Source organism: Oreochromis niloticus, linkage group LG23 (assembly GCF_001858045.2).
Source record: "Oreochromis niloticus isolate F11D_XX linkage group LG23, O_niloticus_UMD_NMBU, whole genome shotgun sequence".
Classification (NCBI taxonomy): domain Eukaryota; kingdom Metazoa; phylum Chordata; class Actinopteri; order Cichliformes; family Cichlidae; genus Oreochromis; species Oreochromis niloticus.
The window spans coordinates 5,959,513-5,972,056 of NC_031986.2; the positions used below are offsets into that span (position 1 = coordinate 5,959,513).

At 41.8% G+C, this 12,544-nt stretch overlaps 1 protein-coding gene across 1 annotated transcript; it reads left to right on the forward strand.

Annotated features, from left to right (window-relative positions):
* Positions 1-243: 243 nt before the first annotated feature.
* On the forward strand, positions 244-939 carry LOC109197125 (ATP-dependent RNA helicase DDX4-like). The gene is made up of 3 exons (XM_019352300.2): positions 244-541; positions 634-741; positions 815-939. The coding sequence occupies exons 1-3, from the start codon at positions 260-262 to the stop codon at positions 899-901; spliced, it is 477 nt and encodes a 158-aa protein (XP_019207845.1). The 5' UTR covers positions 244-259; the 3' UTR covers positions 902-939.
* The last annotated feature ends 11,605 nt before the right edge of the window (positions 940-12,544 follow it).

Sequence of the window (12,544 nt, forward strand, 5' to 3'; positions counted from 1 at the left end):
GACTTTTCTGAGCCTGTCAAGTCCTTCTTTTGACCCATTTTGCCAAAGGAAAGGAAGTTGCCTAATAATTATGCACACCTGATATAGGGTGTTGATGTCATTAGACCACACCCCTTCTCATTACAGAGATGCACATCACCTAATATGCTTAATTGGTAGTAGGCTTTCGAGCCTATACAGCTTGGAGTAAGACAACATGCATGAAGAGGATGATGTGGACAAAATACTCATTTGCCTAATAATTCTGCACTCCCTGTATATGTGTTCCAGTGACCGTGAGCAGTGGCAGCGAGAGCAGGCCCTTGGAGACTTCCGCTCTGGCAAATGTTCTGTCCTGGTGGCAACCTCTGTAGGTGCCCGTGGACTCGATATTCCAGATGTGCAGTTCGTGGTGAACTTTGACCTCCCAAACAGTATCGATGAATATGTCCATTGTATTGGTAGAACCGGCCGCTGTGGCAACACCGGGAGGGCAGTGTCCTTCTATGATCCAGGAGCTGACAGTGAGTTGGCTCGATCACTGGTCACAATCCTGTCCAAGGTGAGACGCTGCATTACAACTGCACAATAGCCACTGTGCATCACCACAAGTTGAGACCTGAGTGCTTTAAACGAGGTGTTTGGGATTGGCAGGCCCAGCAGGAGGTTCCCTCGTGGTTAGAGGAGTCTGCGTTCAGCGGCCATAGCCCCTCTGGCTTTAGCCCACCTAGGAAGCGTTTTGCCTCCACAGATTTGAGGAAGGTAACTGGTTAAAGTTGTGTTACACTGAATTCTCTGAGATGTTGTAGTGTTTCACATTGTGGTCCTTCCTCAGGGTCCACAGGGAGGCTTTTTCCAGGACGGCAGTGTAACGAGCCAGCTGGCAGCACAGACGGCTGCTGACGATGAAGAATGGGAGTGAGAGCAGCGCAGTCACACAGCAATGATCCCAGTTTTCTAAATTCTTTTTTTTTTTTTTTTTTTTTTGTCTGTCCCATTTGGTTCTTTAGCCGTCAGAATTGTTGTCTGAAGACCAACAAGGATACCAAATGGATTTATTTTGCCAAATGGATCATCATGGCATTGCCGTATTGGTCCATTTGATCAGACTTTGTTGTTATTATTTATTTTATTTTCAGTTGTTACAGATGGGACAGACATGACTGGGGGATAGGAAAGGGAGAAAGAAAGAGAGGAAGGAAAAGAAAAACAGAAGGGAAAAGGGACAGTGAGAAAGGGCACTTACAAAGACAAAGAGAAAGAAAAAAAAAAAAATCTCCTGGATCACCTGTTGAGAGAAAAAGAAGAGAAGACAAGCAAAAAAAACCAAACAAAAACAAAGCAACATACTAAACACAACACCATCACGTTAATCTAGCTAAGTGTGAACAGCAGTAAATACTAAATATTGAAAGTTGTTGTGCAGCACGCAGGACAGACAGCGCACAATGTGCTTTGAAGTAGCAGCTAAGAAAGGTGTAGTTTATGTCTACGAACAGTGAACACCCGTGTGCACACCTGTGTGGATCAATGCGCTTGTATACAAAAGGTTTTCCCACGTAACGGTCTGCTAGAGGGTGTGGAGGCCCATAGCCCCGTCCCCCAGGGCATGAAGCAGGCATGGAGGAGATCCAGGCTCCAGACATCCAGAGGCCCCAGAGTGCGAGAGCCCAAGGAGTACCACCGGAGGGGCATCCGTGCCACCTTCCTGGGAAGGGCTGAGGAGATCCCCAGACGAGGGGGTCACCCAGTAGCCACGGAGCAGAAGCCAGAGGGGGCTGCACCGGCGTGCCCGCCGGCTCTGCCGGCAGCCAGCTGTGCCAGAGTGAACCGAGTTGCAGGCCCCGAGGCCGGAGGCCCGAGGGCCCCCTTTGCCCCGGAAGAGGCCTGACCGAGCGACAGGCATCGGGCCCCGCCAAGTAGCCACCGGGAGTGAGCCGGTGCATACCTGAGCGCCCAGCCCCGGACACCAAGAACCACCAATGCACCAACCCCTGAGGGCATCAGTTACCAGCAGGGAGTGTGGTGAGGGGAGATAGGCCTCCACACTTGGAGGGCCTGGGAGTACCCAGGGAGGTGGAGTCTAAGACCCGACCTGACATATAGACACAGACAAACAGGCACACACAGACATAAACATGCTTTCCCACCCTCATGCACACATATACAAACACTCAGCACTCACCCAACGTAGGGACAGACATACATAGACATGTTTAAGAGTTTTCTAAATTCTTAAGCTTGTTGGCGTTTTAAGAATTTTTGTTGGAAGAATAGTTTGCCACAGTGAAAATGTCAGTACAGATAAAGTACTGATATCAATATGTTGACTTTGTCACTGATGTAAAATCTGTTTGTTTTTGGGTTGGGGGTTGTTTGTTTTTTGTTTGTTTTTTTACTTTTTTTAGTATTATCACATTACCATTGTTGTGTAAGGCATCATAGCGAAAATATCTAATTGCTGTATTAACTGTTAATAAATGAATAAATGTTTAAAGCAACACCTTCATTTATTACATGGGTTTAATGTGAGCAGATCTTCCTGGAATGATTCAAACAAACCTGGAATACCCAGCTGCTGCCTGGAAATGGATTAAATTCATTCATTCACATTCAATCCATTTCCAGACAGGTGCTGAGTCCCAGTGTGCAGCTTCCAGTCCCAGAGATCATTTGTGGATCAGGAGGACCCAGCACCTCACAAGGGGCATTTCCATGGAGCTAGCCTGGGCTTAAGGCCTTTCCTATCCACAGTATTCCTGACTTCGTGCAATTAGACCTGATTGGACCTCCGATGATGTCACTGTAGCAATCGGTCGAGCTCTGAACTGCTCCTGCAGGTAACTTTGCTAAATCCTTAAAATTAAGGGAAAAACGCTCCAAAACACGAAAACGAAATACGCTATAGACCCACGATGCCTAGACCTGGTAAAACTACCAAGGAGAAGACTAAGTCAACCACACAAACCAAGTTATCGGTGTTTAGCGGGGAAGCTAGCGCGTTTGAGGCCTGCGCAGCTAACAAGCCAGCCACCATGAGTGAACACAGCCCCGCGGATAGTGGCAACATGGAGGAGAGGCTGCAGCGTGCCATACGAGAGGAGTTTGCAGGTATTGAAAACAAGCTTGCAAACACGCAAACTGCACTTTGGGACAAGTTGGAGGGCGCAGTGGCCAAGTTTTCCAGCAAGGCAGACGAGGTTGTGGCAGCCATGAATGAAATGCAGAAAAAATTATCTGACTGTGGGGAGAGTAGCGCAGACAGAGAAACGCATTTCAAATGTAGAAGATGAACATGTGGTGATGGGGACCACCATTTCAAGATTAGAGAAAGAAAATAAAGAACTGATGGATAAATTAGTGGATTTGGAAACCAGATCCTGAGGCAATAACCTCAGGTTGGTCGGAGTTCCAGAGGGAGAAGAGGGTGCGGACACCTGTGGATTCCTGGAAAACTGGATAACGGACGTATTGGAGTTGAACACATCAAGGAGCCCTCTGGTTATCGAGAGAGCACACCGCATTGGCCCAAAAAGAAAGCCTGAGGAACCTCCAAGAACATTAATTATGTGCTTTCTTAACTATAAACAGAAAGATATGGTGCTCAGAGCAGCAAGATCGAAAAAGGATATTTTGTACAACAACAAAAGCGTGAGATTCTATGAGGACGTCGCCACAGAGGTGCACAAACAACAGAAGTTTGGAGAGGTAGACAACAACTCTGGAAGATGGGACTGAGAAGTGGCATCGTACCACCAGCTAAACTGATAGTAACATACAAGGAGCAAGTCCACAGATTTAACACGCCAGAAGAAGTCCAAAGCTTCATAAAGAAGATCCAGGAGAGCAAGAAATGAGGAAGATATTATAAGGTCTAGCAATCTGGAGTAATGATTCATTTTGGGAAAGGATATAGTTAACTCCATCAAAGCAAAAGGTAACTAAGAACAAAGTGATTTTTTGTTTGTTTGTTTTTTCTTTTAATTTATTTGTATTTATTTATTATTCAATTTTTTTTAATTTTATTTAATTATTTACACGGATAACTAGACAGAAATAAAGATAATTTTCAATTTTTTATTTTATTCTACTCTTTTGTTTTTCATTTTCATTTATGTATTTAGTTATTATTATTATTTTTTTATTTATTTTATTTTATTTGTTTTTATTTTTGTATTTATTTATTTATTTTTGTTTAAAGAAAACAAAAAAGAAGTTAATTATTAAGGGGCAGAGGAATATTAGCAAAGCTAAAGGATTCATTAAGGATACAAGGAGCAAGGAAGAGCCAGGCATAATGCCATAGTCATTTTAAGTTAGCAGATCTTAAAACTGAGATCTGTATATGGTTAAAGTTGGAAGTAGAACATTTGAATGGGTTACCCAGAAACTGGGTGGGTGGGGTTTTTTGTGTTTTTTCTTTTGTATGGTTTGTTCATTTAGAGTTTGTGTTTTGTGTTCTGTTTTGTTCGCACTCTCAGACAAGTTTAAGCATTTAGTAATGCATGTGAGGTGTGTTGACTCGGAAATTGGAAGTTAAATGTACCTCTTGGAATTGTAGAGGCCTAAAAAGTAATAAAAGGATTAAGCAAGTAATGAACAAAATGAAAGATCTGGAAGCTAAAATAGTTTTTCTTCAGGAGACGCACTCGCTGGAGGAGGAACATATTAAGGTTGGCTGGAGGTGGCAGGGTTCGTTGTATGCAGCACCATTTAGATCTAATGCTCGGAGAGTAATCACACCTTTTCAGGTCAAAAATGTAATTAAAGACAAATTTGGTAGATATTTGATCATCCAGGGATCACGTGTACAAGAAACCATTAACTTAATTAATGTATATGGACCAAATACAGATGATGATACATTTTTTACTAATCTTTTTCTCACAATTTCATCACTCCAAGGAAAATGCGTCATAGGAGGAGATTGGAATTGTGTTCTGGATCCCAGTAAGGATAGCCTGACTGGGACTGACCAGGCCCATAACAAAAGCCGAAAGACAATTCTTAACTTCATGAAGGAACTACATTTGATTGACATCTGGAGACAGTTAAATCCTGATATAATTTTTTTCTTGCCATTCAAAAACATTTAATACATAATCCAGAATAGACTATTTATTAGTATCAGCGAACCTCCTATCAAACATAAAGACATGTTCATATGACAGTATATTAATATCGGATCATGCTCCCTGCAATATCATATATACACATAACTTGATAATGGAACATAGATGGTGCTTACACCAGAAATGGCTGTATGATGAAGGATTCCTCACTTTTGTAGAAAAAGAAATAGATGAATATTTTACTATGAATAGCTCACAAACATCAGCTAGTATTAGGTGGGAGGCATTTAAGGCATGTTTAAGGGGAGTTATGATTGCATATACTTCATCGAAATCTAAAGAAAAATGCAAAACAAGACAGCAAATGGAAAAGAAAATTAAAAAACTAGAGGAACTAGCATTCAAAAATAGAGACCCATTAATAGAGAAAGAATTGCTAATAGTGGTGTGCGATACTGCATATTTTGGTATCGATCCGATACCAAGTAAATACGGGCCAGTATCGCCGATACCGATACCGATACTTTTCAATAAATCAGGTGGATGCCTCATTGAATTGCTAAATCGCAATTAATTTTCATGACCTTAAGTGTTTTTTGTGATTTTTCCTTTACTGTACAGGAGACACGGCAGGAGATTGATTGACAATGGTCTACAGCCTACGGTGGCCCCTAGAGACAAAGCATGTACAAACTCCAAAACACTTACAAATTCCAAATAGCACGCACAAACTCCAAAACACATGCAAACTCCAAAACACATGCAAAATACAAAACACGTACAAAATACAAAACACATGCAAAATACAAAACACGTACAAACTCCAAAACACGTACAAACTCCAAAACACATGCAAAATCCAAAACACGTACAAAATCCAAAACAAGTACAAAATACAAAACACATAATTTTCATGACCTTAAGTGTTTTTTGTGATTTTTCCTTTTGTATTATTAATTACTTAAAACCCAGGACATAATTAGGAGAAATAATTTATTTATAATTAAATAAAAAATGCTTTATTATTGTGGCGGGCCGTGGTCTGCGATGCTGCTGCAGATGAGGTGGACTCACCTTCACTGCATCTACAATCATGCCTCACCGGCTTAAAACCTGTGCGCTGCTTGTGCTGCTGTTGTTTTTGGTGTTGATGTGTACAGCTGGCAGCAGGAGGGCTGCAGCCATTGAATGTAGGCTACTGTTACAGCAACCGGGTGATCACTGTAAGGGTGGACAGCGCGCGGCTCGGGGTGAGCCGGAGGCTGGCGCACCAGCGGGACCTGCCAAGCTGGAGATGGAGGTCGAGGTGCGCGGGGTCCTGCCTGAGGGCGGCATGCTGTCCGCTTCGGCACGCAGGCTGCATGGTCCTGCGTGCCGGCCGTCTGCCCAGCTGCCTCTGAGCCCCGACTCACTTCCACTCCTGCTCCGCCGCCTCTGCTTGCCATATGGGTGGCCATCAGGCCTCCGCTGGAGGCACGGGCGACCGCCAGAGTGGACACTTCCTTGTCGCTGGGCCGGGGCATGGGGCGCCGATGGTCCGGGCCGATTCCCTTGCTTGCTCGCGGGGTGGGGTGAAGTGGGCGATGGGGGTATGTGGCAGGGCGTGTTCTGCGATGCCGCTGCAGGTTTGGTGGTGGTGATGTGTACGGCTGTTGAATGTACTGTTACAGCAACCGTGTGATTATTGTAAGAATAAATGATGCGGCGAAGCATGAAAATGCCATCAGGTCTGCCGTGGTGGCGATCTTTTTTTTTCTTTCTTTTTTTTTAATCTTAAGTGCACGCAAACCAGTAAACAAATTAAAACAAATAGTGTTGATAAACTATAATACGAAAATTACAATTAAAATTCTCAACAACAAAAACAATTGGTAAAAATATAATTAATATGTAAACAACTTAATAACCCCCAAAGAGTCTAAGTCACATGACCTGTCAGCGCAACACCGAAACATAAGAGAGGGGGGCGGGGGGAGCAAAGTGTGCCTGCTCTCCGCTGACACAGGAGCGGCGAGTCCAGCGACCTGGCTGTTTCGTTTTTGCCGAAAGCACAGCGTAGCAAACAAGCAGAACTCAAAGTAAAGAATCGATCTAACCAGGCTAGTATCGATCCGATACCGATCCCGACTTGGGATCGATACTATCGATATTTGGATCGATCCGCCCACCACTAATTGCTAATACTAAAAGCACAATATAATAAAGAATCGGCAGATAGAGCAGCTTCGAACATTTTGAGATTAAATCAGTCTTTTTATGAACAAGGAGAAAAACCTGGAAAAATATTGGCATGGCAAATTAAACAATTGGAAGTGCAGAAAAATATAACGTCGATTATAAACAGCAAAGGGGAAATGATAATGGATCCGATTGAAATAAACAAGGAGTTGAGAAACTATTATGAAAAACTTTATGAATCTCAGGATAGATCAGATCAAAACTCCAGAAATGCGTTTCTGGATAAAATAAATATTAAGCATTTATTAAATAATGATGCTCTATAAATAAAAGAAAACTATGTTGTTTTGTGCATAACAAAGAGCTCACAATTGTGCAGTCAAAATGTAAACTAAAAGACGCTGAGCATAATAACATAGACAGATTTCACAGCTGCTCTGTTCCCAACTTCTACTGTGTGACTGACAGCCTGGAGTTTGAAATCTGCTTCGTAACCATGTCTCTGAACAGGTGCCATTTACGGTCCTTATACACACACAATACGGTAATATTACGTTGAAGCACAGTACGTATTACTCCGCGAGGCTCCTCGGTAGCCGTAATGCTCCGACAATCCATCAAGCGGTGCAGCTCCGTGACTTACCAAAGTCGAACTAAAACATTTTTTGACAGATTGCTGAGCGCTGTGTATCACATAAAATCGGTTCGCGGTCATCAAGCACAACCAGAATTCATACAAAAGGCGCGCAATCAACTTTTGAGAAAATGAAAGGATTTCAGGCCGTGCATGGCGTTAGCGTGGCTAGCTCGTTAGCGTGGTTAGCTCGTTAACACGTTGACGCCGTCCAGCCCCACGCACGGGGCGATGTGCAGTAACTTATTAACGGAGATTTGCCGTGTCCATCTTGTCGCTGCCTGCAGGTGAAGCGATGGGGGAGGAGGGGGAAAAAAAGCATGCAAAATTGCCCAAAAAAATTTAATAAAAATAAAATTTAAAAAAAAAAATCTGTGAAACAGAGGCCACGAAAGGTGAACTGGGTTATAGCGAGGGACCACTAATGTGTCAGAATCAGTCACAGTAAGCCAAAATTAACTAAGCATCACTAGGCATGGATCACTAGGATAACTAGCATACATGTCATGTACCTGTACTGCATGCAGTGTCACACACTGATGTAACCACAGTTTTGTACCAAGCCATATTCAATATCAGCAAAGAACTGCTGATAACAGATTTGTGTACCTACTGGATTGCTCCTAACATTTCTTACCATTATAGCTGGTGGTGGGTTGGTTCCCCTGACATCCACCAAGATCTCATCGTACTTGTCAAAGTTGACACCGGACTCATAGTGGGAAAAAATGGACTCCTCATCTTCAGAGGGTGGTGGGGGGACCTAGGTAACCCTGGGTCCTGCAGTGAGAAACAGAAATGCTGCACATAATGGAAGATAAAGCTGGCATGCTGCAGATATAATAACATGAAGTTTAACTTACTATCACTCGCATCTGCGTTCTCTGCAGGTGTATACCTGTGCCCTGTATTACACACAGATGCCAGCCACATCAGTAAATCTTTCAAACTTATGTGCACTGAATCATTGAGGTCAATAATGAAAAACAACCTTGAGCAAAGACCTAGGGCTGGGCGATATATCGAGTTTTTTAAAAAATATCGATATATTTTTATACGAGATATAAGATGTGACAATATCCTTTATATCGATATAGTCTGTGTTACGTTATAATTATAGTTGTGGAGCTGCAAGTTTGCCTCTCTTTCGTCCACTTTTGTCTTTACGCAACGTTACTCGACCTGCCTCTCCTTCACTGAACACAACTCCCCCCTCCTCCCCCATCGCTTCACCTGCAGGCAGCGACAAGATGGACACGGCAAATCTCCGTTAATGAGTTACTGCGCATCGCCCCGTGCGTGGGGCTGGACGGCGTCAACGTGTTAACGAGCTAACCACGCTAACTAGCTAGCCACGCTAACGCCATGCACGGCCTGAAATCCTTTCATTTTCTCAAAAGTTGATTGCGCGCCTTTTGTATGAATTCTGGTTGTGCTTGATGACCGCGAACCGATTTTATGTGATACACAGCGCTCAGCAATCTGTCAAAAAATGTTTTAGTTCGACTTTGGTAAGTCACGGAGCTGCACCGCTTGATGGATTGTCGGAGCATTACGGCTACCGAGGAGCCTCGCGGAGTAATACGTACTGTGCTTCAACGTAATATTACCGTATTGTGTGTGTATAAGGACCGTAAATGGCACCTGTTCAGAGACATGGTTACGAAGCGGATTTCAAACTCCAGGCTGTCAGTCACACAGTAGAAGTTGGGAATAGAGCAGCTGTGAAATCTGTCTATGTTATTATGCTCAGCGTCTGTTAGTTTACATTTTGACTGCACAATTGTGAGCTCTTTGTTATGCACAAAACAACATAGTTTTCTTTTATTTATAGAGCATCATTATTTAATAAATGCTCATAATTTATTTTTGAGTAGTTTTTTTTTCATGTACGTCTATGCTGTATGTTAATAAAAGTGCCTGTGTGACATCTGGGACACAGCTTTGACTAAGAACTCTCTTTTTGTCCTTACTTTATGACTTTAAAAAAATATCGAGATATATATCTTATATCGCCATCCAGCTAAAAAATATCGAGATATGAAATTTGGGTCATATCGCCCAGCTCTACAGAGGAGCTCCAAGGACAACGCCTTTACTTCAGTCACCTTGGCAGAGGAACTCCTCAGATGAAAACTGGCACAGGGGAAACAACCCAGAGCTTCCTCCCCAGCTCCTCCAGTTGCAACAGAGGAAGATTTTGTTGTCTGTCTTTGGCTTCACAAAACTACCATGGCGATATCCCACATGCCAAAGCAACGGAGGAATGTGCTGCTTTTGAGCACAACACACAGGGAACCAGCAGTCAGTGATGTGGAATAGAGGAAGCCTGGAAACAAGAAGCAATCCTGGACTACAATAGGCACAAATACAGCTTGGATAACCTAGAGAGGATGTTGGTGCCTTGAGTTGTTGAAGGAAAACTAACTGATGGCTGCTGGCTCTTTTCTCCAATCTCCTGCATGATACAATGCATTTGTGCAGTGGAAACGACTTCACAGAAGTGGGCGAGTCCTCTAAAATCTACAAATGAAGAGTGATCCTGGAAGAGCTGGTGACCTCAACAACTGCAAGATGGCTTTGTCCCTGATTCTCAGCCACTTCTGCCATTGATCTCAAGATACAGTAGTCTGAAGCAGAGTGTGACCCACACCCCACCAACAAAATGAGAAGAAGGTGCAAAAGGCGCACCTCCAGGATTGGAACAGCAGCCCCTTGCACCAGCTGTGGAAAGTGTGCCTACAAAAACCACTCTACTGTGGTTAGCACATCTTGCTGCTAATGAGGATGCACACAGAAGCACACACACTGAAATATAAATTTTGATCATTTTAGTAGTCATTTCAGTGGTTATTTGGTCATTAAATTGCCTTTCTGGCCACTAACACACCATGTGTGATTTTCTTTTTGGCCATTCATCCCAAAAAAATAAAATAAAATACAGTAAAAATAAATCATTGTTACTGTTACTGGTACTGACCTGCAGTAATGATTAAAAAAATATTACGTGTCATCATTCATATGCTGAAAAAACTGCAAAACTTTATCGCAACTTATTGCAATTTTCCCCAAAAAACGTAGTAATGATATTTAATCTGACTGACATTCAAAGGGTATAATTTCTGAATTTTAATTATATTTTGGTTTTCGTGACCAGGACCGGTGCTATTTTAAAAAATCAAGTCAATGAAAGTAGAAAAATGTTTTAATATATATTAATTTTATAGCATTTTGTGAACGTAAACAGGGGGTGGCCATTTTTGGCCACAAACAAGCTGAGAGGGAGTTTTTTTGTTTCTCTGTCACTGCACAAAAAAACAATGACGCACAAAAATCATTGATAGTGTTAATTATTGCTATGCATCTAACCTCCATCATGGTTAGGAAATAAATCAGTTTGAATGTATTATTTAGAAAAGGGATTTTATGCTTTTATCCCATTGTAAATCATTACAATTATATGATCTAACTGGTATTTAAAGGGTTAAAATTCTGAATTTGAATGAAATTTTCATTTTCATTTTTGGCCACGAACAAGCTGACATTGAGGATTCCCCTCGAACAAATGGCCATAATTTCCAAACCGTAGCTGCTAGAGTGGTCATTCTTGCACAGTTCCGTTCAGAACAGATGGGGGAATCTCAAGTGTTGACAATTCATAATTAAAATATGAATTATTCAAGATATATGACTTGTAATGTACCATAACTGAGCAGATGAGAAACTGCCTTGACTTGCTCTCAAACAACGTTTTGTAACTCAAAATCTATATAGAGCATCAATATCAATCTTTCACCATAAGAATCAGCAGGCTTTGGTGAAAAATCATGGAAGTTTTCAGGTCTCTGTGGAAATCCATGTAGGAGATATGACAAGAGAAAAAAGTGCTTCATTTCCAGAGTTTGAAATCTGAAGAAATCTGAGAGAAGGATTTCTATAGTTTTTAAGATATTTTTCAGTACTAAAGTGAAGCTTAGTGATAAATCAGTACGTAGGTAAACTGGAAAACTGCACTTTCAAAAATTAAATAAATCCTCAAGACTGATGTGTGGCAGAGATCAGTGCTTTCAAATCGATTTTTTATTTATTTATACAAATGTGAATATTTCATTTTGAACTATAATTCTATGTAGCAGAATTAGATTAATATAAAATATAAATCAGCTAATAAATTGTGGTGTGATGTAGCTTCAATGAATTAGCTCCAGTTGTGGTGCACACTTTAATGACTCAACAATTATATAGAGTTTGAAGTATATTTTAATGCAGTATACTTATAATTTTCCATCAGTAAAAAATTATTTTTTACAGAATGTACATATATAGTATTAATACTTTTATACAAGTATAGGATAGGTATTTCTTCCACAACTGTAAAAAGTTGATAATCAGTTTACTGTTCATCAGTAAAGTTTTAGTAATAACCAGCTCTTTAATGTTGTTCTTAATAATAATGGATTGCATTTATATAGCACTTTGCGAGACCCTCAAAGCACTTTACAATTCCATTATTCATTCACTCTCACAGTCACACACTGGTGGAGGCAAGCTACAGTTGTAGCCACAGCTGCCCTGGGGCAGACTGACAGAAGCGAGGCTGCCATATCGCACCATCTGCCCCTCACCAGTGGGTGGGAGGGTGAAGTGTCTTGCCCAAGGACACAACGACCAAGAGTTGGGG

Bases quoted from the DNA above. Each gene is read 5' to 3' on its own strand.
- LOC109197125 (XM_019352300.2), top strand. From the start codon at position 260: ATGTGTTCCAGTGACCGTGAGCAGTGGCAGCGAGAGCAGGCCCTTGGA. The intron at 542-633 runs GTGAGACGCTGC...TGGGATTGGCAG, and splicing joins TGGTCACAATCCTGTCCAAG to GCCCAGCAGGAGGTTCCCTC. The intron at 742-814 runs GTAACTGGTTAA...GTCCTTCCTCAG, and splicing joins CCTCCACAGATTTGAGGAAG to GGTCCACAGGGAGGCTTTTT.